The sequence below is a fragment of the Gadus morhua genome, chromosome 11 (assembly GCF_902167405.1).
Source record: "Gadus morhua chromosome 11, gadMor3.0, whole genome shotgun sequence".
NCBI lineage: Eukaryota > Metazoa > Chordata > Actinopteri > Gadiformes > Gadidae > Gadus > Gadus morhua.
Genome location: NC_044058.1, coordinates 2265755 through 2292598, shown reverse-complemented (window position 1 = coordinate 2292598; position 26844 = coordinate 2265755). Strand labels below are relative to the sequence as shown.

At 41.2% G+C, this 26844-nt stretch overlaps 2 protein-coding genes across 2 annotated transcripts in view; one reads left to right on the top strand and one right to left on the bottom strand.

The window, feature by feature from the left end:
* The window catches only part of tax1bp1b (Tax1 (human T-cell leukemia virus type I) binding protein 1b), a 60731-nt gene extending 39570 nt beyond the window's left edge, over nucleotides 1-21161 (bottom strand). Inside the window, exons 1-2 of the mRNA XM_030369483.1 lie at nucleotides 21035-21161; nucleotides 15499-15691 (exon numbers count right to left, since the gene is read on the bottom strand). Of these exons, the coding sequence (XP_030225343.1) occupies nucleotides 15499-15636 (138 nt within the window). The 5' untranslated portion in view covers nucleotides 15637-15691; nucleotides 21035-21161. The remainder of the gene's footprint in view (nucleotides 1-15498; nucleotides 15692-21034) is intronic.
* Nucleotides 21162-21525: 364 nt separating this feature from the next.
* Nucleotides 21526-26563, top strand: hibadhb (3-hydroxyisobutyrate dehydrogenase b). Its single transcript, XM_030370826.1, has 8 exons — nucleotides 21526-21641; nucleotides 22397-22557; nucleotides 22642-22751; nucleotides 22847-22968; nucleotides 25060-25193; nucleotides 25283-25359; nucleotides 25469-25625; nucleotides 25959-26563. Exons 1-8 carry the CDS (start codon nucleotides 21530-21532, stop codon nucleotides 26115-26117), a joined length of 1032 nt encoding a protein of 343 aa, XP_030226686.1. The 5' UTR covers nucleotides 21526-21529; the 3' UTR covers nucleotides 26118-26563.
* Nucleotides 26564-26844: the final 281 nt, after the last annotated feature.

Below are 26844 nucleotides of genomic sequence, written 5' to 3'. Positions count from 1 at the left end.
ATCTAACATACCATACAGTAATTGAATTGTGTAAAAGTGTGAAATTACTGCACCTTAAAAATGACCATGAATTAGCTATACTCTCATTTGCATAGTGATTAACATTATGAATTTCAATTGTATGTTGGCTGACATTTACCTATAACTTTTTTTCCCTCCACTCTAACCAAGGATGCCTGTTTTTAAATTCCCTAGCCTGACACCCAGTCAGAAAGGCTGGCCAGGGGTTCTCATCTAAAAGTAACAAGGAGATATAAAGTGGGATTAAAACATTGTCTTCTGTTGACTACTTATTATGTGGTTTACACATTAATATGGGAGGACTGGACACACACACACACACACACGCACGCACGCACGCACGCACGCACGCACACACACGCGAGAAGGAGGGGCTCGGCCCGCCAACTAACGTGCAGAGATGCAGGGGTATGGCGACACATTAGTGCCATAATTCACTAATGTGATAAAAGATGCATTCGGGCGTATTATATTATTCCCCACGTGTAGATATGAACTGCGAGCGAGCAAATGATCTCTGCGCGCGCAAAACAGCCTCCCGCTCGCGCAAATTACCTCAGCGCGCGCAAAACAGCCTCTCGCACGCGCAAATTACCTCAGCGCGCGCAAAACCTCTCGCCAAAGATGTTTTTACGCTCTCGCTCGAATTTAATTTTGGCACTATGGGGGAGGGAACCAAGGCAGGGCGGGCTTTCCTATGATTGGCCGTTTCTGAAGCGCAATATTTGATTGACAGCCCTCCTCAGCCCTCCTCTCATTCATTCTGAATAGTACAGTAAATGGCTGAAACGATAGTTACTGTATCTAGAGTTATTGTAACTCTAGATTCTATGATTATAGGCGCAGCCTTTTAAGGCTATCGCTATTGGGTTATCCCTAGGCGTGAGCCGTTGCACTGAAAAATTTGTAATCCCCGACCACCAACAGCGTCGGCCTTACTTACGTCCGCGTGCGGCGTGCCTCAAAGACGTCCGCATTTCGCAGATATAGTCGGGCGCCGGCGGACGTTCTGCTCCCAATAAACAGCTTTTCTTCAGCTATTTAAAGGACAATGAGGCCGACACTTAAAAGGCTGCGCCTATACTCATAGAATCTGGAGTTACAATACGTAACTATCGTTTCAGCCATTTACTGTACAATTCAGAATTGAATGAGAGGAGGGCTGAGGAGGGCTGTCAATCAAATATCGCGCTTCAGAAACGGCCAATCATAGGAAAGCCCGCCCTGCCTTGGTTCCCTCCCCCATAGTGCCAAAATTAAATTCGACCGAGAGCGTAAAAACATCTTTCGCGAGAGGTTTTGCGCGCGCTAAGGTAATTTGCGTGCGCGAGAGGCTGTTTTGCGCGCGCAGAGATCATTTGCGCTCACGCAGTTAATATCTACGCGTGTGGAATAATATAATAAGCCCGAATGCATCTTTTATCACATTAGTGAATTATGGCACTAATGTGTCGCCATACAGGGGCAGCTTCGCGCTTCGTAACAGAGACAGGGCAGAGCGCGAGCGGGAATTTTATGAATGGTGAATGTAGGAGATAACTTCCCCTGCTTAAAGTATTTTATTGCAGTTATACCCAACCGATATTTCCGAAAAATAAACACAGAAGTGAAAGATCTGTCACAAGACGATTGATACGTATCCGTGCACATTTTTAAGTGGGTATACGCAAATCCTGGTGCGTTCCTAGTGGGTATACGGCGTATACCTGCGTATCACGTAGACTACACCACTGCTTGTAACTAAGAGAACACACATGTGAGTTGTTGATCACAAATTATTTGCATACATAACGTCATCTTTGCAAAAGACGTTTAACTGAAAAGTGTTTCAATCGACCCGGCTCTCCCCCAAGTCTGTCGGGGGCGAGGTGAATGTGATTGCAGTAGGCTGAGTTTTGCGCGCGTTCTGGAAAGTGAGAGAGGAGGCTACTACGGAGTCTATTCAGCAAAACAAATCGGAAGAGTCTAGAACTGTTTTTAAATCGCGATTTTTCGGTTCAGCCATTTCACAAACCGTAGGAAAGAAAAAATGCAAATTAATCGATTGAACCGAAAAAATCGCCCAGCCCTATATATACTGTATACACACACACACACACACACACACACATTATATATACATATATATATAATGTGTGTGTGTATATATATTAGGGATGGGCACGAGTAGTAAATTCCAAACTCGAGTGATCGAAGGAATTCCTCGAGGATCAATCGAGTACTCGTTAAATCAAATCTATTTTTAGAATGCAACGCATCTGCAGCAGGAATAGGCCTGATGATGAACGGCAATATTACCAACCAAACATGTAATGCTTATTCTCCATCAAAACAGTCAGAGTTATCAGAGTATTCATTATTTATTTTTGCAAACGTTCAAAACACATTTTCCTTACAAAAATAAATATGCGTCTCACAATTTAAATCACGTCGAACCAAGGCCTGTAACAGTTTAAAAAAAACGAAACAAGTAGCCTAACCATTGCAAATAATTTAAAGCTGCAAATAAAACGGCAGCAAATGGACTATGGAAATACTCAGCGTTGTGATCTTCTCTACACGGCCGGGATTACCGCTGCGTCTTGCGGCGGTGAAAATAGCCGACACACTTTCACTTTCACCGTTGCTGCGGGTCTGCTTTCCCGAACTCACCGTTGTGTTTCAGGAGCATATGTTGCCGCATAGTACTTTCTGATAGCTCGATTTCGCTTGGCATATTTTACATTTCACCTTATGATCTCCTATTTCTTTAAAGTATTTCAATTCTTCGCTGCGGTTTGCTTTAACCCCCATCTCTTAACTTTTTGAATTCTGGCGTGCCTACACACGGCACGGAACTCGCCATGGAAATGGATGCATTTAATTTTCTTTGTGCCCACGTCATGGGTTAGTGGCGCCAACAGAAAATTGATACATTTGCTTCAGAAAACTTTGTTTGTGTGAGTATATGCAAACTCGAGTTTGCCTGTCCACCAACCGAGTTCATTTGTAATGAGTACTCGAGTAATCGATTCCGCACGCCCATCCCTAATATATATATATATATATATATATATTTATATTAGGGATGGGCACGAGTAGTAAATTCCAAACTCGAGTGATCGAAGGAATTCCTCGAGGATCAATCGAGTACTCGTTTAATCGAATCTATTTTTAGAATGCAACGCATCTGCAGCAGGAATAGGCCTAATGATGAACGGCAATATTAACAACCAAAAATGTAATGCTTATTCTCCATCAAAACAGTCAGAGTTATCAGAGTATTCATTATTTATTTTTGCAAATGTTCAAAACACATTTTCCTTACAAAAATAAATATGCGTCTCACAATTTAAATCACGTCGAACCAAGGCCTCTAACGGTTTAAAAAAAACAAAAACGAAACAAGTAGCCTAACCATTGCAAATAATTTAAAGCTGCAAATAAAACGGCAGCAAATGGACTATGGAAATACTCAGCGTTGTGATCTTCTCTACACGTCCGGGATTACGGCTGCGTCTTGCGGCGGTGAAAATAGCCAACACACTTGGTTGCTGCGGGTCTGCTTTCCCGAACTCACCGTTGTGTTTCAGGAGCATATGTTGCCGCATAGTAGCCTACTTGTAGTACTCTGGTAGCTCGATTTCGCTTGGCATATTTTACATTTCACCTTATGATCGCCTATTTCTTTAAAGTATTTAAATTATTCGCTGCGCTTTGCTTTAACCGCCATCTCTTAACTTTTTGAATTCTGGCGTGCCTGCACACGGCACGGCACGTGCCACACAGAAATTTGATACATTTCATTTGCTTTGTGCCAACGGCATGCGTTAGTGGCGCCACACAGAAAATGTATACATTTGCTTCAGAAAACTTTGTTTGAGTGTGAATATGCAAACTCGAGTTTGCCTGTCCACCAACCGAGTTCATTTGTAACGATGCCCATCCCTAATATATATATGTATACATACACACACTCACACACACATACACACACTCACTCAGGTATATATATATATATATATATATATATATATATATATATATATATATTAGAGCTGTCAAGCGATTAAAATATTTAATCGTGATTAATCGCATTAATGTCATAGTTAACTCTAATTAATTGCGATTAATCGCAAATTCTTTTTCTATGCTAAATATCCCTTGATTTTTTTGTCCCATAATTCTTCTCATTTTAATTCTCTTATCAACATGGTGAAGTGCATCGGCTTGCCTTGTGCAAATGATTTTTTATTGATAACAACATTGGCATATACACTGATCAAAACAGGACGATACAAAAAAAGAGCCTATAGCGCAATTAAACGTCTGCTTTGAACAAATGTCATTTGAACATAGCAGTCAGGCTACTGCTTCTTTGTTTTGAGCCAAAGAAAAAAAAAAAAAATTTTTTTTTTTTTTATAAAGTAATTGCGTTAATCGCGCGATAAAAAATTTAACGCCGTTAAATTTGGTTTGCGTTAACGCCGTTAATAACGCGTTTAACTGACAGCTCTAATATATATATATATATATATATATATATATATATTAGGGCGGTCAAGCGATTAAAATATTTAATCACGATTAATCGCATTAATGCCATACTTAACTCACGATTAATCGCGATTAGTCATATATTTTTTTATATGCTAAATATCCCTTGAATTCTTTGTCCCATTAATTTTTCTCATTTTAATGCTCTTATCAACATGGAGAAGTGCATCGGCTTGCCTTGTGCAAATGTTTTTTTATTGATAACAACATTGGCATATACTGATCAAAACAGGACGGTACAAAAAAAAAGCCTATAATGCAATTTAACGATGAATATACAAAGATATGCTTTGAACATAGCAGTCAGGCTACTGCTTCTTTGTTTTGAGCCCAAAAAAAAAAAAAAATTATAAATTGCGTTAACGACGTTAATAAAGCGTTTAACTGACAGCTCTAATAATAATATATAATATAATATAATATAATATAATTGTTTATTAGGGGTGTGACGAGATCTCGTGCCACGAGATCTCGCGAGATTAAACTCGACGATATTACCCGTCGCGTTAAAAATCTGTCTCGCGAGATTTGTGATTTATCCAAACTTCTATTTATCGCCTGTGGGAGCAGTAATGCGCCTTTGCTACATCTAGCCTGCCAGAAACGAAAGAAGGAGAAGGAAAAGAAGAGGATGAGAAGGAGGGGACGCAGGGGAAGCATCGACAGCAGCCATAAGCTGTGTTCAAAATCGTTCCCTATCACGGATATAGTGTACTATACAGGTGCTGGTCAAATTATTAGAATATCATGAAAAAGTTGATTTATTTCAGTAATTATATTCAGAACGTGAAACTTACATATTATATCAATTCATTACACACAGAGTGATATATTTGAAATGTTTATTTATTTTAATTTGGATGATTAGTACTGACAATTACTGAAAATCCCAAATTCAGTATCTCAGAAAATTAGAATATTAGTTACGACTAGTACAAAAAATGATTTTTTAGAAATGTGGGCCAACTGAAAAGTATGAACATGGAAAGTTTCAGCATGTATGGCAATCAATACTTAGTTGCAGCTCCTTTTGCCTGAATTGCTGCAGCAATACGGCGTGGCATGGAGTCGACCAGTCTGTTGCACTCCTCAGGTGTTATGAGAGCCCAGGTTGCTTTAATAGTGGCCTTCAGCTCTTCAGCATTGTTGGGTCTGGCATCTCGCATCTTTCGCTTCACAATACCCCATAGGTTTTCTATGGGGTTAAGGTCAGGTGAGTTTGCAGGCCAATCAAGAAGAGGGATACCATGGTCCTTAAACCAGGTACTGGTAGATTTGGCACTGTGTGCAGGTGCCAAGTCATGTTGGAAAATGAAATCGTCACCTCCATAAAGTTGGTCCGCGGCAGGCAGCATAAAGTGTTCTAAAACTTCCTGGTAGACTGCTGCATTGACCCTGGACCTCAGGAAACACAGTGGACCAACAGCAGCAGATGACATGGCACCCCAGACCATTACTGACTGTGGAAATTTTACACTGGACTTCAGGCAACGTGGATTCTGTGCCTCTCCTGTCTTCCTCCAGACTCTGGGACCTTGATTTCCAAAGGAGATACAAAATTTACTTTCATCTGAAAACATAACTTTGGACCACTCAGCAGCAGTCCAGTCCTTTTTGTCTTGAGCCCAGGCGAGACGCTTTTGACGTTGTCTCTTATTCAAGAGTGGCTTTACACGAGGAATGCGACAGCTGAAGCCCATATCTTGCATACGTCGGTGTGTGGTGCTTCTTGAAGCACTGACTCCAGCTACAGTCCACTCTTTGTGGATCTCCCCCACATTTTTGAATCGGTTTTGTTTGACAATCCTCTCCAGGGCGCGTTTATCCCTCTTGCTTGTACACTCTTTTCTACCACATCTTTTTCTTCCCTTCGCCTCTCTATTAATGTGCTTGGACACAGAGCTCTGGGAACATCCAACCTCTTTGGCAGTGACCTTTTGTGTCTTGCCCTCCTTCTTTAAAGTATCAATGGTCATCTTTTGGACAGTTGTCAAGTCAGCAGTCTTCCCCATGATTGTGTGTCATACAGAATCAAAACGAGAGACCATTTAAAGGCTTTTCCAGGTGTTTTGAGTTAGTTAGCTAATTAGAGTGTGGCACCAGGTGTCTTCAATATCTGACCTTTTCACCATATTCTAATTTTGTGAGATGTTGAATTTAGGGTTTTCATTGGTTGTCAGCTATAATCATCTTCTTTTTGGCAAAAAACACTTATAATGTATCAGTCTGTTTGGAATGAATGTATACATTCTACAGGTTTGACTTTCTAAATGGAATTAATGAAATAAATCAACTTTTTCATGATATTCTAATAATATGACCAGCACCTGTATAGGGTGCTCGCCATTTTGTAGTGGTGTTCGAATTCTCAGTGGTTAATTTCATGAATACCCCAAATTTGAGTGTACATACGATGTAGCCTACATGTTACTCCCGTATACCACAATGCAATGCGTTCGTGTTTATCCGGAGGAGAAGAAGAGGCTGAATAACCGGGAAAACGAATAAATTTAATCAAGTACATTTTGGGTACTTTGATTTGGTTTTGCACATAATATTGTTTGCGCTTGAAAAAAAGAAAGTATTTTTTTTATTTTAATTTAACTTTTATAAATTTTAGTTTTAGTTTCAATTTCATGCATGTAAAGAGTTATAATAAAACATTTCAAAATGCATGCGCGACTTGGTTAAATAAAAGTCTGTTGGTCCAGTCATATAATTTGTCATTGTAGTTTTCGTAAAATCTCGTCTCGTCTCGTTCTCGTGAACCCAATATCGTGCCTCGTCTCGTCTCGTGAGCTGAGTGTATCGTCACACCCCTATTGTTTATATAATATCACGCAGTGTTTCCCCTACCATTGTTCAGGCCTGGCGGGCCGCCAGGCCAACGAGCGCCCCCACCAGGCCAACAACCGGCCCAAAAAAAATAAAAAAATGCGGTGTCGCGCGTGCGCAGATGATGCCCCATCATAACGGACAATCTGACAGCATTAAGTTATATCATCATTAGCATGGCACCACCAAAAAAACGTAAAAGGGATGAAGGACAAAAAGGTATTTCAAGGTTCTTCCTAAACACGGTGCCAAACGAGAGTACAGGTGGGGAAGAAGGGCGAGTGACAGGTGTGGAGGAACACGTCAGAGGGGCAGAGGGAGGAGATCATTATCTCCTCCCAACACTTGTCAGTGTTGAATCATTATCAACTTGTGATGGCTAAGCAAGTGTTTTATATGGAAATAACCAACAAATACTCTAGCATCCCGTGAAAAATGTATAACAAATCACACTATCAGCTCTTACCACCGGGCCTAAAAAAAATTCTAGGGGAAACACTGATCGCGGCCAAAAGCTCTGTGCGCCTCCGGATGGCCGTAGCCTGGGGAGCTCATAGGGATTGGGCTTCTCGGGGTTTGAACGCACAGCGTTCCCTTCTCTCGCTCTTTCCTGTGGCTCTCTAAACACACTCACTCCCCCCGCCCATTGCGAGTCCACGAGATTCTCATGGACGCGCGTGTGTGACGTAGTCTGGAAGGCGCGCTGCTGTAGGTGTGTGTGTACCTCCGACCGGTGAGTGAGAACAGCCAGAGAGAGAAAAAAGGATGGAAACTGAGGATTTGGTTTCGAAAAAGAATAGCACTGGATCCTTCGTCTGGCAGTGTATATATGATAATTATTATTCAAACTGTTAATAAATAATTAACGGTTTGAATAAATGCTGTGTTGGTAAATCTAACTTGCTGTGATTTTCCTTTTCTTATGTGCAAGTTCTAAATTGTTCCAATAGAAAGCACTAATGAGTTTAAACAATATGTTGTTTCATGTAATCTACATGCAGACTTATGTTTCAGTAATACTAGAATTATTACTGACGTAACAATTTACCAGACATGGTTGAATCGAGCATTTATGATGTGCTCTAGAGGAGATTCAAAATATATCGAGATATATATTGTGTATCGAGATATAGTAAAAAAATATCGAGATATTCATTTTGGCCCATATCGCCCAGCCCTAGTTTGGATGTTTTGTCATAAGGCACTGATGCCGAGTACCTCTCCATGGTGGTCTGCTGCTGCTTTTGCGGCGTTGCATTTGCAGATGTTGTTGGCCGTTTTTTTGATACGGCTGTGCTCCAAAGGGTGAGAGCGGCTAAGGTGGTAAAATAAGTTTGTTGTACTCCCAGTCTTGCCGGGGACTATGGTCTTGCATATTTTACAGACAACATTAGTCTGACTACGGTCTGACTTGTAAAATCCAAAGAACTGCCATACTGGCGAGCTGACATTTCCATTTTTATCGACTATTTCCTCGCTCGTTGCGGTACTCATCTTTCACATCCCACAGCACGCTGTTTCTGTGAACACGAGACAATGAGATGGCGCAACCAAACTTGATACTGTTACATGATTGGCTATTAGCATGTCAGGCCATAGGCAGAGATACGGACGCAGTAAGGTATTGCAGTAATACGAGTGATTGAAATGGCCATTTAAACCACCAAAGCGGTCCAAGCACAATGAAAACAGTTCATGCTTCAAATCAGACTGGGCGCAGCCATCTTCAATAGTTCAACCAACATTGCTTCGCAACCTCTGGTTCAAAGCGGAGCTAGAAGTAGACTTTTTGCTCTGGTTTCTTACAACGAGGGATAAAAATAATATCGAAACGTTCTATCGAACGCATTTTCTATTGATATAGATTACGTATCTATCGCGATACATATCGTCATCGTTTTATCGCCCAGCCCTAGTTAAAGCAAACCAATTTTAACGGCGTTTAACGAGATTTTTTTCTTTGGCTCAAAACAAAGAAGCAGTAGCCTGACTGCTATATTCAAGGCAGTATGTTTGTATGTTCATCGTTTAATTGCACAATAGGCTTTTTTTTTGTATCTTATGCTTTGTGTAATAAAAAATTAACAATGTCCTCTGTTTCCAATGTTTCCATTGTACACTTTATTCGCAAACATTAGAATCTCCCTATCGTCAGATGATTTCACTCGCTTTGCGTATCTTAGACTGAGTGGCAATGCAGAGCGGGTTTGTTATCGACAGCGGTGGCAGATTAGGCAGATTTCCCGCCCAATGATAATTTCTCCAGCCTAACATGGTTAAAAGTAGCCCAATTGGGTAGGAAATCTGCCCAATCTGGCAACACTGCTCAACAGCCAGGAATCCTGGTTATTGGTTCATAGCGCAGCACAAATAGATTTTTGCGCGAATCAGACCCCTTAAGGTCACACCCAATCAGAGGAGGACTTTCCTCCTCTCTCCCATTGAAAGGGTGGGCGTGTGTATGTGTATTGCACGTCATGACCGACTTGTCGATCTGATTTCCAGCAATGTTAAAGAAGTATTTCTAGAAAATGTGACCATGTACAAACATTCATGCATCATGCCAGAATGGTTAAACAGCTCTATTGATGTGTTTTGTAACATCACAAATACCCCTGATGTTTTGTCAGAGACAGAAGGGAAGTGCTCCTACTTGAGATAGCCTGTGTGTTTGATCTGTACATGGAAATTGCTTTCAATGATAAAATCGTTAAGTACCAGCCCATTCTGGAAATAATAAGGGACCTAGGCTACCAATGCAAGCTAATAGTGTGTATTTTTGGCAGCTTGGGCATGTCCACAACCATGTTTTCAGTGGGTTAAGGCTGGCAGGGCTCTCCAGCAGAAAATCGAAACATTTAGCAAAGTTCTGCTCCATATCAGCAGTGATAGGCAGTCTGGCCGTGTGGCGCAGGAGATGTTTTTTGTACCCTTGAACAAAGACCCATCTCATCTCTGAAATATTTGAATCCTGTCTCTTGTAATGTGATTGGTGGATTCAAATAAAGAATTAAGATGTATGTGTGTCCAGTCCTCCCATATTAATGTGTATACCACATAACAAGTAATCAACAGAAGACAATGTTTTAATCCCACTGTATATCTCCTTGTTACTTTTAGATGAGAACCCATTACCAGCCTTTCGGACTGAGTGTCAGGCTAGGGAATTTAAAAACAGGCATCCTTGTTTAGAGTGGAGGAAAAGAAAGTTAGGTAAATGTCAGCCAACATGCAGTTGGTATACACAATTGAAATTCATACAGTTAATTACTAGGGCTGCAGGATATATCGGCTATGTACGATATATCGATATAATTTCCAAGGGGATACAAGATTTGACAATATCGTTTATATCGATATGCGTTAAAATGGTCAGTTTCCCGCTCAAGCGTCTACAGCGCTTGCCTTGGAGACTGTGGGCGCGACCCCTCCCCCTCTCACTCTGTCTTTCCGAACGTGCCGTGTGCAAAGACGCCTCATTCCCGCCCCCGCCGCCCCCTCACAACACAACAAGCATGGATGATACCCGTAAAGAAAACGAGACGGCGGCGGGAGACGAAATTGTTTCAAAGAGGAGAATAATGTGGAATAGTTTGGGTTTAAAAAAAACAGATGAGCAGCAGCTGCAGGTCATCTGTAGAGTGTAGAAAAACCGTTGCGACTAAAAGTGGAAGCACGACAAATCTGTTCCACCATTTACAGCAGCGGCACAAAGTGCAGTATGAGGAATGCGTAAAACTCTGTGGCTGTGCTGCTGCATCACCGGCCGCGACAGTTTCTTCGGCCCCGAAACCAGGGCCGGCGATCGGCAAATGTGTTGGGGGCGCCCTCTGGTGACGCTCTTAATTAATTAATTAAAGTATACGAAACAAGCGAAATGAAACCAAACATGTTCCCAAATGGAACGGAGAAGGGAGGGGGCGGGGGATTAAAGTTACGGCCCACTGAAACCCTCACCGTAGTACGCAGGACAATGCGACGAAGCCAATGCTCTTAATGGTAGCTAATGTGTGTAACCTACAGCTTTATATTGTTTTGCATAGGTGATTATTTTGTGAAGAAGGTGAAAAACGTCCTTTTTTTTTTTACATGTTCATTCAATTCCGTTGAAAATAACGATACAAAATCACATGATGCAGTCATATGGACCTATGTTTTAATAAAAGTGCTTGCAACATCTCACATGTGGCTTTTGACTTACATAAAAAACATCTAACCCACTCTATAGAAAATATCGAGATATATATCGTATATCGCCATTCAGCCAAAAAATATCGGGTTATCATATTTTGCCCATATCGTGCATCCCTAGTAATTACTATGCAAATGAGAGTATAGCTCATTCCTGGTCATGTTTAAGGTGAAGTAATTTCAGACTTTTACAAAATTATATTACTGTATGGTATGTTAGATAACAACAGTTAAAGCTATAATTAGAGCAATTGAAAGAGTGGAACATTAATCTCCTTTCATCTCCTTCTCATGCATTGGTTAGCCATGGTTGTAAACAGTTCATCAAATTATTTTGACCTTGTTTAGCAGGTGCTATTGCTACTATAGATACACTAAGGACAGCTTGTCATTTTTGTGTTCTATTTGTTCATACTGTTATTAAAACTGATAAGCCTATTCAGCTTTCCATGATTGTTGATAATCGTTGCACTCTTAAATCCTTGCAGCGGGTTGTAGACCCCTGCGTTATTGAGTGTGGTGCGACACCCAATAAGCGCCACACACATACACGTACCAGCGGGACGGGTGTGTACGAGGCTGGGAGGGAATCATAACAGTATACCCACTACAATAAAATAGACTCAACCACTGGATCTGTATGTGTGCCACGGAATATGAGTTTCATTAACTTGCATTGGAGCAAAATCCGTAGCCATATCACAGACAATGTAAGTGATTCCGCGAGGCCATCATGGATTTTGAGTTAAGCGTCCGGGGTCGACTAGGTCGTTGAAACGGGGATCTGTGTGTGTGCCATGGAATATGACTTGCATTAGAGCAAAATCTGTGGCCATATCACAGACAATTAAAGGGATTCCGCGAGGCCACCATGGATTTTGAGTAAAGCGCCCGGGGTCGACTCGGTCGTTGAAACGGGGATCTGTGTGTGTGCCACGGAATATGAGTGTCATTAACTTGCATTGGAGCAAAATCCTCGGCCGCATCATGGAAATTGCAGTGATTCCGTGAGGCCACCACGGATTTTGAGTTAAGCGCCCATGGTAATTTCACAGATTTCTGTGAAACCAGGTTGAATGGATTAGAGCAAAAAACATGAATTAACCTCCTTAGTGCTGAAACAGTTCCTCTCATGTAGTCATTGTTAGAATTATAGTAATGAGGGGGATTTATATTCATAACTCCCTACTTCTATAACTTAATGTCGTCAAACAAAACATTGCCCATCTGATCAAATGTGAATAATGCTTTAGAAACTGTACCCTCTGTGGGCCACAATTTCAAGCAGAGCAACTAGGCCTACCAGTTTACAACTGTTTAAATTTAGTCCCAGAAAAACATTATCTACAGATCCCTGGTGAAGAAGCAGGCTTCAGCAGGAGTCAAGCCCTGTGCTGCCCTCATCCCTTCTCACTACAGAGGAGGTGAAAATTAATGACATCCCCCTCCACGTTGGATTCAACATGGTCCCTTTAAGTGGATCCATCTGGGACTTTCAAGTGTGCAGAAAACCTGGCTCCCCTTTCCCAGCTTTTGAATTCCGCTTCACTCAAAATCCTCACACATGGAATTAACTTTTATCTTATCAATGCAAATCAGTTCTTTCTCACTCTCCCTTTATAGTGCAAGTGTAAGGGCTTTCCATTTATTTGCACCAAAAACTTCATGCAAACATGTCAAGTGGTTTCTAAAAGTAACAGGCAGAGATTTAGAAGGTAGGTCAATTACTCTTCATAGCTCTGATAATCTCCTTGATACATCGACCATTTAGTGCAGTCTGGGAGGTACAGTAAGAGGTTTGCTCTAAAAGGATAGTCCCCTTAAAGGGCAACTTCACCCATTTCACATAAGCTTTGTATTTTTAGAACCCCCCGCATATTTTTGAATGGTCTAGCATCATTCCCTTATTTTCTGGAGAGACTGGAGAGATCCGTATCGATCTCCAACACTTCCTGTTTTCAATGACGCAATATGACGATTTTTGCGTTCAAGAAAATAGGAAGTGTAAGAGGGGATGATTCTCGTAAGACTACAACCACTAGTGGGCACTAGTGGGTCCCACCCCCTAGAGGGGGGTGGGACCCACTGACGCTACAGACCTATTAGAGCAGTGCCAGTGGGTGGGACTTCACCAGCAGAAACTAACATCCACAGCGTCTGAAGCTAAGATAACAGAGGCTGTTAATAAAACTGAAGTACATTGGCGGAGGGTACTGGATCTGACATAGAAGATGGCTCCATGCAAAAGTTCACCATTTCGAAAGAAACACAAACGAGGACTACCGTATTTTCCGCATTATAAGGCACACCGGATTATAAGGCGCACCTTTAATGAATGGCCTATTTTAGAACTGTTTTCATTTATAGGGCGCACCGGATTATAAGGCGCATAGAATAGAAGATACTGCAGTCAAACGTTTGACTGGGGTTGCGTTATGCATCGACCAGACCGAGCTGTGCTAAAGGGAATGTCAACAAAACAGTCAGATAAAGTCAAACTTTATTAAGCGTTCTGACAACTCCGGTCACCCCCATGGTAACGATGTTCAAACGTTAATGTGCATATTAACAATATATCATCAATATCTGATCAATATCAATATCTCTTAACAATAAGCTCACTTTTCAGTTCATTCCCCGTCTACGAATCCCTCGAATTCTTGTGTGTCCGAATTGAACAGTTGGGCGAGTACGGCATCCAACATGCCCGGATCCCTCTCGTCATTATCCGAGTCAGTGTCGCTGCTGTTGCCTGGCAGTTCAGTGATTATTCCTGCCTTCGTGAAAGCTTGGACCACAGTTGAGACTGTTATATCAGCCCAGGCATCCACGATCCATTGGCAGATAGTGGCGTAAGTCGCCTGGCGCTGTCTTGGTGACTTGGTGACGTGATGTTCGCCTTCTTGGCCCCGTCCACATGAAGCCGATTTTTTGGGTGAAACCGCATAATGCTACGGCCACACCAAACGCGTGTAACGTGCCTAACTTGACGCTTGATCATTGTGTGTCACAAAAATGGTTCAACGCGCCTGTGGCTGCGCTGGATTTAGGAGTCCGAGGTAGGAAACCCAAACGCCGCCATGTTTGGGTGCATGATAGAGTTTAGATCGGGTTAGATTAAATAATCTCGGATATAAATAACAATAATCGGGTTAAATAACTTCACATGGTGTGTCTGGTGTGTTTCCAGCATTCGTAGTGTTGATCAGCAGATAGTCCGCCAAGACGTTGAGGTTGCTTAGCAACTGGAGACGCTGTCCATGCAAGTAATAATAATAATAATAATAAATTAAATTTATATTGCGCTTAATCTGGTACTCTAAGACGCTTAGTGAATGGAGCGTTCCCTCTTCGTCATAACTATCAAACCAAACATCCTTCACATTCAACGAGCGAACATGATGAAAGTATAATGCACATTTCTCGCTAAAAATGTTTACATAAACGCATTTAATGGCGTAACTATGTTACTATTTCCACCCAGAATAAAGAAAGATGTCGGCCGTATGCTTCTGTGCAAGCGTCACTACTCTCTGCCAGTGACGTCGGGTCAAGCTCCACGCTGATTTGTTCCATTAGTAGATGGAACAAGGAGGTGTCCGATAGGCGGAGATGATCAGCGGGAGTGGCCGCCAGCAAAGCTGTGCATGGTGGGAGTTGTTGTCTTCAATCCACAAGCGCCAAAAAGTCACTTTCTGCCTTTTCTCGGTCAAGATGGCACCAAATTAGAATTTTATTTTATTATTCGACTACATATAGGACCCAATTTCAATACATATTCATGCCTCCACCGGTGAAATGCTCCTTTAATAAAGTCTATCCGAGGATATAGGCTGTCAATACATTCTAATAAATATAAACTGACACAAGTAAATCCAAAAATTCCATTAAAAAATACTAAGAAATTGTGCTTACCTTAAAGATGCCAACCCAGTCTTTCTGATGCGGTTTGATGAACTGTGTTAGGGTGTAGTGACACTCCAGAGCAGCATGTGGCAGGTAGCTCTTACCCACATTTTGAAAAATGACATGGGCAAAGTTTGACATGTCCATGTTGTATTCTGTTGATGTTCTCTCTTGAAGAGGGTTGTGAAACACTCAGCAGTGGCTACAGAGAAATATGACATGACAGAGCAAAAGCAGATAACATCATCATTATTTTGCAATAATAAACAACCCGTATCTGAGAAACTAGTAGGGTAAAACCATTTAACATGCATCAATGAAGGGTCTGGCCTCGGACATAATGCTTCAGCTGAGGAAAATAAAATGTTACCATGAAAACAACAATCCAAACCTATAAACATATTTAGCCTATCCTCGCAAACCAAGGTCAACAATTGATCACATCATTCTCTTAATATTGCAATAAAAATGACAGCTAGGCCACAAATGCTATTGCAAACCATTTTTTCATAAGATGTTGTTAGTTTTTTTCATAGTTAGGTTCAGGCCTTGATTCTTCAATAATGCTTAAAACAGGAATAAATACTAATTCAGAAAAGCGCATTGATTTACATTCAATATTGTTATCTTACATCATGTGGATAACTTCCACATCGACATGATGTAATAACAAATTAAATCGACACAATAATCCGGATTGTATGAAGTTTATTGTGCTGGTTTAATTCAGTAGTTGTTTGATAAATCTTAACTTGTTTTACAAAGAACATAGCGTATCATTTAGGCAAGTCCTTTCGTATCAAAACACGTTAAATCAATGAGAACAAACACAGGGGTTTAACAAACAATATGACACTAGTATTAAGTTGATTCCCATAACGTTACTAAATTGGTGTTAGGCCCCCAGGGCTTTAAGCTTTAAAGGCCCACTATGCAACTTTTCTAGCCAAAATTACATTAATTATGCAGGTTGAGAGTTATTCTGATGGTTCTGCAACCATTTCTGGGTCGTTTGTTGGGTGTGTCATTGCCCCATGTCGCCTCTCCAAGGAAAAAGCGCACATGCAACTTGCTCTGTTTGGACCGACACAATCCAGATGTGACGCAGCGGAAGTATCCAATCGCGCCTCGTAAATGTAGTCAGATTGTAGTTTCGAAAATGCTTTACGGCACAGACACACCCCCAAACATGGCACCGGCTAGATATAAACAGCCAGTTGCGAGGCAATTGTTGCCTCGCATCCATTCCTCATGGATCAATCGACTGATAAGGGACCCAAGAGGCGACTGTCAGTAACAAAAGCAGAATAAAAAGAAGTTGGACCAGAAAAGAGACCAGACACGAGTGAAAGGGGAACTATGCAACTTTTTTGGCTTGATTTACCTTAATATAACAGGCTAAGAGTCATTGCGATGTTTCTATTATACATTTTTGTTCGATTGTTCGTTGTTTCGACTCCCCCTTGCGCATCTTGGCGGAGAAAGGGAATAGGTTTCTGCCGGCGACCCACCGCCCACTCTCGCGGGAGTCTCAGGTCTCGCAAAGTAACGAATTGCTTTACGGCACAGACCACCAAACACGGAACCGGCTCGATATAAATACAAGTAACTAAGGGATTGTTATGGTGCGGCCACACCAGACGCGTATCTCGCGTACTTTTTACGCGAGATACGCGCGTAAAATGTTGCTTGACCATTTTGTGTCAAAAATGGTCGCATACGCGCAATACGCGCTATACGCGCCTACGTCACTCGCCTAGATGAGTCCATGTCCATGCAAGTGAACGGAGCGTTCCCTCTTCCTCATAACTATCAAACCAAACATCCTTCACATTCACCGAGCGAACATAACGAAAGTAAAATGCACATTTCTCGCTAAAAATGTTTCCATAAACGCATTTAATGGCGTAACTATGTTACTATTTCCACCCAGAATAAAGAAAGTTGTCGGCCGTGGCTGCGCTGGAGTCCGAGGTAGGAAACCCCAACGCCGCCGTGTTTGGGTGATAGAGTTTAGATCGGGTTAGATTAAATAATCTCGGATATAAATAACAATAATCGGGTTAAATAACTTCACATGGTGTGTCTGGTGTGTTTCCCAGCAGAGAAATAGTCCGCCAAGACGTTGAGGTTGCTTAGTAACCAGAGACTCTGTCCATGCAAGTGAACGGAGCGTTCCCTCTTCGTCATAACTATCAAACCAAACATCCTTCACATTCACCGAGTGAACATTATGAAAGTAAAATGCACATTTCTCGCTAGAAATGTTTCCATAAAAGCATTTAATGGCGTAACTATGTTACTATTTCCTAACAGAAAAAAGGAAGATGTCGGCCGTATGCTTCTGTCCAAGCTCACTACTCTCTGCCAGTGACGTCGGGTCAAGCTCAACGCTGATTGGGCAATGCGTGTCTCGTCAGACGCGTATCTCGCGTACTTCGCGTAAAAAGTTCAATTTTTTGAACTCTTTTGAAATGTACGCGATATACGCGATATACGCGCGTATAGCGCGTATAGCGCGTATTGCGCGTAAATATACGCGCTATACGCGCGTAAAATGTTGCTTAATACGCGAAATACGCTTAATACGCGTAATACGCGCCTAAACCAATGGTTCCCTATGGAGAAAATGGCGATTTCATACGCGAAGTACGCGAGATACGCGTCTGGTGTGGCCGCACCTTTACATTCATCATAGATCAGCCGACTAAAAAGAGACAGAGAAACCCAATGTCGAAGGAACAGAATAAGAGAAAAGGGAGACTGACAGACAGAGATGCCAGACACGAATAAACGTTGGGCAAGCTTTTCAGGAATAGCGTGAACTGAAAGGAAAAGAAGACTGCAAATCAGACGCCGACTTGGCCGTGTTGCTTTTGAAATTGAAAGTACCCTTTGGTGAACTTCGTCTTCGTGGTATTCTTGATGTTGATAGTCTCTGTACAAATGTGTTTGCTCAACCATTTTGTTGTGAGCCCTGTAAAAATGTGTTTTCTTGACCGTTTTGTTGTGAGCCCTGTGTGTTTCCTTTCCTTTGTTTCCATGGGTGTTTTGCCGTTCGTCTGTCTCGTCCCCCAGATACAGGCTGAATCCCCGAATCCAGGTTCTTGTTTATTTACATTATCTGTTGGCCAACACTCATACACTGATAGTTCTGTTCAACCTAAAATAAAACAATTATAATCTAGGAAATAAATTCTACTCGTCAACTATAAAAAAGGATGGATTTAGGTGTATTGCAATACAAATACACCGTTTTAAAAATGTATAACCTTGTCCGCACTTCATGTACTTCGGACATGGCTCCACGCATTCGCCGGCTTCTTTGAAAACAAATGCACATGGCTAGCGTAGAAGTGCATGGGGAAGGGTCGTCAACGAGTTGTTACGACAGTGTTGTAAAATATCTACTACGAAGCTGTAGGGGGCGCTGTGCAGAGAAAAGTGTGTTTCAAACCAAGAAAACAGCGAAGAAATGCCCGATCTTGCATAGTGGGCCTTTAAACGCACTCGGCCATGAATGCCCATCACCTCTTATAGGGCGTATATGAACGCATATCTTCCGTCTTCTTATTGTTCGTTTTTCATTTAAATCCTCGGGTTGTAATGTTAATAGTAATTTGTTTATTTTGTAACTATTACTGTAGCTGCATTAAGGGTTATGGTTAGGTAAGCACTAGCCTGTTAGTTAAAGGCCCACTATGCAACTTCGGGCATTCTTCGCTGTTTTCTTGGTTTTGGCACGCACATTTCTCTACACAGCGCCCCCTACAGCTTCGAAGTAGATATTGTACAACACTGGTGTAACAACTCGTTGACGACGAGTTGCATTTGTTGCATTTGTTTTCAAAGAAGCCGGCGAATGCGTGGAGCCATGTCCGAAGTAGATGTTCATAAAGTGTAGGCAAGGTTATACATTTTTAAAATGGTGTATTTGTATTGCAATAAACATAAATCCATATTTTTTTATAGTTGACGGGGAGAATTTATACCCTAGATTATAATGGTTTTATCTTAGGTTGAACAGAACAATCTGTGTAAGAGTGTTGGCCAACATAATAATCTAAATAAACAAGAACCTGGATTCGGGGGTTCAGTCTGTATCTGGGGGACGAGACAGACGAACAGCAAAACACCCATGGAAACAAAGATGTTTATATGGTTGCAACCAAGCAAGCTAGAAACATGCAGGGCTCACAACAAAACGGTCGAGAAAACAATTTTTACAGGGCTCACAACAAAATGGTTGAGCAAACACATTTGTACAGAGACTATCAACATCAAGAATACCACGAAGACAAAGTTCACCCAAGGGTACTTTAAATTTCAAAAGCAACACGGCCAAGTCGGCGTCTGATTTGCAGTCTTCTTTTTCTTTCAGTTCACGCTATTCCTGAAAAGCTTGCCCAACGTTTACTCGTGTCTGGTCTCTCTGTCGGTCAGTCTCCCTTTTCTCTTCTTCTGTTCCTCCGACATAGGGTTTCTCTGTCTCTTTTTAGTCGGCTGATCTATGATGAATGTAACAATCCCTTAGTTACTTGTGTTTATATCGACCCGGTTCCGTGTTTGGGGGTCTGTGCCGTAAAGCAATTCGTTACTTCGCGAGACCTGAGATTCCCGCGAGAGTGGGCGGCGGGTCGCCGGCAGAAACATATTCCTTTTCTCCGCCAAGATGCGCAAGGGGGAGTCGAAACAACGAACAATCGAACATAAATGCCAAAAAAGTTGCATAGTTCCCCTTTCACTCGTGTCTGATCTCTTTTCTGGTCCATCCTTCTTTTGTTCCACCGACAGTCGCCTCTTGGGTCCCTTATCAGTCGATTGATCCATGATGATTGCAACAATTGCCTCGCAACTGGCTGTTTATATCTAGCCGGTGCCATGTTTGGGTGTGTGTCTGTGCCGTAAAGCATTTTCGAAACTACAATCTGACTAGGTTTTCGAGGCGCGATTGGATACTTCCGCTGCGTCACATCCGGATTGTGTCGGTCCGAACAGAGCAAGTTGCATATGCGCTTTTTCCTTGGAGAGGTGTCATGGGGCAATGACACACCCACCAAACGACCCAGAAATGGTTGCAGAACCATCAGAATAACTCTCAACCAGCATAATTGATGTAATTCTGGCTAAAAAAGTTGCATAGTGGGCCTTTAAGAGAGAGCATCGTTTATCTTAACACCCTGCCATCGTTGATGTCAACTACGATGAACAAATATGAATGCGTTGTCTTAGTCCTCAACCATCAGTGTTTCCTGAGAACAACGGTTCCCCCTTGTAATGGGCTGGCACTGTGTCTATATGTACTCTGTGTTACTCTGTCTCAATGTACTCTGTGTAACTGTGTCTCTATGTACTCTTTGTTACTCTGTCTCTGTATTACTCTGTCTCTGAGTAGTCTGTCCTCCAGAAAGATATGACCAGCTGCTCGGGCAGATTAGCCATCTAGCTAACGACCTAGTTACATTAAATAACCGTCACATCTGATAGTAAATAAGCCTTTAGAAAAAAACACTTTACATCAATATTGGGCAAAATATGAACTCACCACGTTGTCATGTCTAAATGTAGAGGAAAAATCGAACAAATCTGCCAGAATAATTGTCTACGCAGTTCTGTACTTTCCAGTCCTCTTCCTGGAATAACAAAACATTACGTCACTTCCGGGTAAAACTGGACTCCCAAAGGTTAATCTTTATTTAATTTATATTTACATTCTTCGGTCAAAAACGTTATTTATGTTGTTGTTATACATTTATAAACCGTTTGAATTGAAATTAAATTGGTAATTACTTTACTGTTACGGGTGTATTGGCAGGGGACACCGTACGCAATTTCATAATTGGTGTACAGAATCTAAAGCAGCTTTAAATGAACAAGTTTATAAAATGAGTCGGTATACTGTAATACAATATCATATTTTAGTATGTAGACAGCAATGTGTCGTAATGTACGGGCCATCGGGCCAACCCAGACACGCCCTCTTACCTCATTGGCTCTCGCTGTGGAGGCTGCCGTGCTGTGATTGGTTGGGGTCAGATATATGACTGCCTCTGACGTCATGCTGAGGTCAAGAGGAAGAAGCATGGCGGTCGCTCTGAGAGGGTCGCGGTACCTGGGGGGAAGGTTTATCAAATATGTTGGATTTACGTTTGGTAAGGGGTGTCAAAAGAAGTGTTTCTACAAGTTGCAATGCTCTGCACCTATTGAAAATTATAACATCGTCTTTAAACCTGTTTTTACGAGTGCTTTCTCGGTTACCTGATATAAAGAAGAGTATGCTTTTGTACGTAACGTACGTTAAGTAACGTTAAAACGTGGTAAATCCTTAACTTCGATAAAGTGCTCTTTTTGGTGCTATGAAAATGCCAGAATTAATGTTTGACTCTGTCAAGTCTAAACCAAAGTTAACCTATGTTGACTGCATGACGCGGTGGAGTCATTCCATTCCGTCTCCTGTTGTGGGGATCTCTAACGCTTGGTAGTGGAGGGAATAGGATTCTTCATAGTAGGCTTAAACCAATATTACCAGTGTTATAGACATGAAACCAGTTGGTAAGGCAAATGGATCGAGCATTGTAGACTGTACATTGTACCCTCGAAAATCTGAATGCTGCGAAAAATCAAATGAAATGCCAAAACTCGTTATACAATTTCATTTTATCAGACTTATTTACTGCAAGTAAATAAAGTGAAGGTGCGTGATTAGCGTTTAGATGACATTGATCTTGAAGGGCAGGCATCAAGCGTTCAGTAATACGTCAGAAACATGGAAAGACCTTGTACTAAATTGCTATTAATGGTTATAAACGGCTGGCAATCTACTGTCAAGGTGGATAAATTGTATTAAAATTCGACGATATTATCAATATGATGCTGACTACTGCAAACTTTTTGTTTGCATGTTAAGTGTCAACAAGATCCATGGCTTCGAAGACACAAGTGGGATTCATTGGACTGGGCAATATGGGAAACCCAATGGCAAAGAACCTGCTGAAACATGGATACCCAGTCATTGCTACAGATGTGTTCCCAGAGTCTTGCAAAGAGTTGCAAGAGCTAGGGGCTCAGGTGACAACTTTTTAAATGGCTCAAACACTTCTAAAGCATGTAATGTGTGATCTGTCCTCATGATGTGCTCTTGTTGGTTCTTAGATTCTGGATAATCCAGCTGAAGTGGCAGACAAAGCAGACCGCATCATCACCATGCTTCCCTCCAGTCCTAATGTCATTGATGTGTACACAGGGCCCAATGGCATTCTCAAGTACCTCCTTTTTTTTACCTTAATTTAGTTATGTTTACGTCCAAATTTCACCATTACATCAGCTGTATGAAGTTGATGGGCGTTTGGCTCAACAGGAAGGTGAAGAAGGGCTCCCTGCTGATAGACTCCAGCACCATCGACCCAGCGGTGTCTAAGGAGATGGCCTCCGCAGCTGAGAAGATGGGGGCTGTTTTTATGGATGCACCAGTTTCAGGAGGTCAATCTTTTTTATTTATTATAAATATTTTTTTGCACACTAAAGGATGGCTTAAATATGAATTGAAGTATGCGTTGGTCTGGTTCAAGAGATTATTTGAAGATTGCAGAATGGCTCACTAGAGTTCAAGGTAAATATCTATTCAGCATATTCATTGTTTTCCATTTAATATTGTAACATGTTTTAATAATCCTTTAATATTCCTATTCTGAACAAAATAGTTTAACCCTAGAGATTTGTCTCTTAATTATTAAACAAAATTAGACGCCTATTAGAATCGATAATTATGTGTCTCTGCATACATAGCATCAAGCTCTTAAGGAATAATGCACCCTAGCACAATATTATACAAATATTTTATATTTTTGAGTAGTTCGTGAAGATTCTGTAACATTTAATAAATAGTTTTTAAGCTTTTGAACAAAATGTATAGGTCGTCATTCTAAGGCTTCTAGATAGCTATGATTTCTATTGAACTCTATTCCCAAATCCCTGATTGAGGGAACATGGATCGATGACCTTTTATTAAAATATTATTTAATGAAAAAACCGGCATCATGATGAACCATATCTCCAACCTCTGTACTATATTGCTGTGAAGCAACAGTGCTGCGTTGTTTTGCAAAGGGGGGAGTGCTCCGCCCAACCCACTTAGAAGAGTGTATCTGACACATGCAGGCCATGTTTTTACTCACAATTAATTCCTTTTCAGCTGTAAAAAAATAAATAAAAACGGTTTCAGCTTTGGCTACCAGCTCTGAAATGAGGAAGGACAAGTTGGTTATGCCAACTTCGTTCAGTAAAGAGTTAGCTAATAGCAATTTTGTAGAAGGAAATTCCTCACACATGGTGGCATTGCACTATGTATGAGAAGCTTAGCCCTTAAGAAAGCACCCAGACAGACGGTCCACACACCATGGCAATAGCATACCTTCTTGGCATCTGGCCACTTCATCTTTGCACTTATGTTACAAAGAAAATGGGATCTGAGTTAGGAGCGGAGTAGAACGTTCATAATCTTGTTTGCATAGACTTGCAAAATAGTAATTTATACCAGTTTTTTCAGAACTTTGCGATTATTTAAGGAATTGTGACAAAAGGGCCTTCAATTAAATGATTTAATGGCCACTGGCAATGCGTTACCCATTTCTGAAGTGTTCAAAATCCAGTTATCCACGACTCACGTTTTAAGCAAACACTCGTAAATCAATAGGCATTGGCTAATTAAGGTTGGAGTGGAATATGAGGAAGTGTGAACCCTGACATCTGAAACCTTCCCTTGCTGTTTCATTGCACCTTTTCAGACCTGGGATTCTCAGAACTTTGCTGCACTGACCTTTGAATGGATCTATTTTAGGGTGTTTAATAATTGCTCCAAGGACCATTTGGTATTATGAATGTCATGCAATACCAAATTACCATTTCTATCCAGTCGGACAAGCTATGTGGGGCCGCATGTGTCTCAATTAGTATAAATTATAGAAAGGCTTGGATTAAATATCCCTGACAGTGAAATGTGTTCACTTTGGGAAAAGAAGAGGAAAGGTTAACATGGTCTGCATTAAATTGAGATGTTTTTGTTGCAGGGAAGGACCACACACATTGAAGTGTCGGACATTAGAAAACAAATCCACAACTCTTGGCCTTCAGAGTTGCTCACTAACTTCATATGCTGCAAGTAACACCACAATGCATTGCATTTCTTAAAAAAAAATGGCTCAACTTAAAATAAAAATGGATGAGAACCATCTGAATTTGTGCTTGAAGCAAGAAAACCTTGGTCCAATCATTGATATTCTTAAAGCAGGTTGTATATGTTAATTTGTCAAGAATTTGTTTGTGGAACTGGATTTGTTTGTAAAACAGGCAACATCTTCATAGGAATACTTCGAAAACATAGGAAAACCCGTGTCCAAAATAGACAGCAAGTGTAAAAATACAGCCCTTCTAGCTCAATTAAACCGATACGATTTTGTTTGTATTATGGAGCTACACAAATTAACTGAAATCTGTGCTGTGATTTTATTTTTTTGGAAAAAAACAATGTTTGGTGTGATTTGCTCAAAACAAATAGTTTTTCCCTTTCCTTAGGTGTGGGAGCTGCCAGTTCAGGGAAACTGACTTTTATGGTGGGAGGAGCTGAGGCGGAGTTCACTGCGGCCCAAGAGCTCCTGAACTGCATGGGAGCCAACGTGGTGTACTGCGGTCAGGTCGGGACCGGACAGGTACGAGTCAGCATGATGGAGAGGATCTGACTATTTTATGGGAAACGTACGCACCTATAGATTCACTAACTATTTTTTTATTGTTGCAGGCTGCTAAGATTTGCAACAACATGCTGTTGGCTATTGGAATGATTGGTACTTCAGAGACGATGAACCTGGGAATCAGGTGGGCTTTACTTCAGTATTATTTCCTGATCTACATGGTCCATTTAACCACATATACCCCTGGTGACATGACCATTTCTCCAAACCCCTCCAAAATAATGTGAGAACAGACTAGGCCTTGATCCAAAACTACTTGCCAAGATCCTCAACATGAGTTCTGGTCGCTGCTGGTCCAGCGACACCTACAACCCTGTCCCCGGGGTCATGGAGGGGGTTCCGTCGGGAAACCACTACCAGGGGGGCTTCGGCACCCAGCTGATGGCCAAGGTCCGTTCATTCAATGTCATGAAAGGAACAGGATTTCTGTCCACTTGAATTATCTGGAATTGTATGTTACTTTTATATATTTTCTGTTGTGAGCTCTAGTCCAACTTCTTGTCAAAACTTTGCAGAGATATCTAGCATAGTAAAACGGATCATAGTATAAATATTTTTATGATGTCTTCATATATTTCATGTTTTATTATGATGCCAATTATGAACTGTTACCCTACATCATATGTTTTCAATAGTTGAATTGAAAGGTTGTTTATTGTTTTTTTCTAAATTCAGTTTGCCTTGAAATGTCCATCTTTTTCCACACTCCCTCTCTCCCTCCAGGACCTGGGTCTGGCCCAGAACACGGCCACCAACACAAAGACACCGGTGCCCCTGGGGTCCTTAGCCCACCAGATCTACCGCATGATGTGCGCACGGGGCTACGCCAGCAAAGATTTCTCCTCGGTCTTCCAGTTCCTTCGCGAAGAGGAGGGCCAGTAGAGAAAGCGAGACTCCAGCCAAGGCCACTGCCTTAAGAGGCCTAGACCTTTTCTGGAGGATGGGACTGTTTTTAGCCAAAATACTGTTTCTTAATGTCAAGATGTAAATTGAGAAAGAGGAGATCTCAAACACAACCATGTGAGCCTTCTTCCACAAAAAACACTCCTTTCTTATTTTAAACAGTGATTTCAGAGGCGTAAGGAGGATGTCCCAAGCTTCTGACAGCAAAGCTAATGTGACAGCATTTCTGTGTCTCCAAAATGGAGGAAATTTTGGTGTTAAAAATAAATATACAATATGTCATTGTAGGTTAGATGTTTTGTTTATGACTTTGCTCTTTTTCCTATTGTTAATGGATTCATTTTCTGTTGACATTGGAATGGTTACTTTGAGATTGATTACGTCATATCAGTGTTCATAATAAAGTTAAATAGCATAAACTTAAACTGGGTCTTGTTCTAAACAAAGGTAACTTGAATTGGTTTGCTAGAACCATCCAAATATTATCTTTCCAATCTGCGCATGCGTTGTATTGTAGTTAAAATAATTGAATAGGCATTACAATTAGAGCAATTGCTTCACGTAGAAGTAATTTGTTCAAACAATTACACAATTGTGTCTAAATTGTAAACACAATTTACTATTTAAATCTCATGAGCCGGATTCTTGTGTGAGACGGATAGCCTAACTAGTCTGGGATTAATAAAGTAGGTCTAAATCTTAAAAG

Bases quoted from the DNA above. Each gene is read 5' to 3' on its own strand.
- hibadhb (XM_030370826.1), top strand. From the start codon at position 21,530: ATGACTGCCTCTGACGTCATGCTGAGGTCAAGAGGAAGAAGCATGGCG. The intron at 21,642-22,396 runs GTAAGGGGTGTC...TTGCATGTTAAG, and splicing joins ATATGTTGGATTTACGTTTG to TGTCAACAAGATCCATGGCT. The intron at 25,360-25,468 runs GTGGGCTTTACT...ATGTGAGAACAG, and splicing joins ACGATGAACCTGGGAATCAG to ACTAGGCCTTGATCCAAAAC.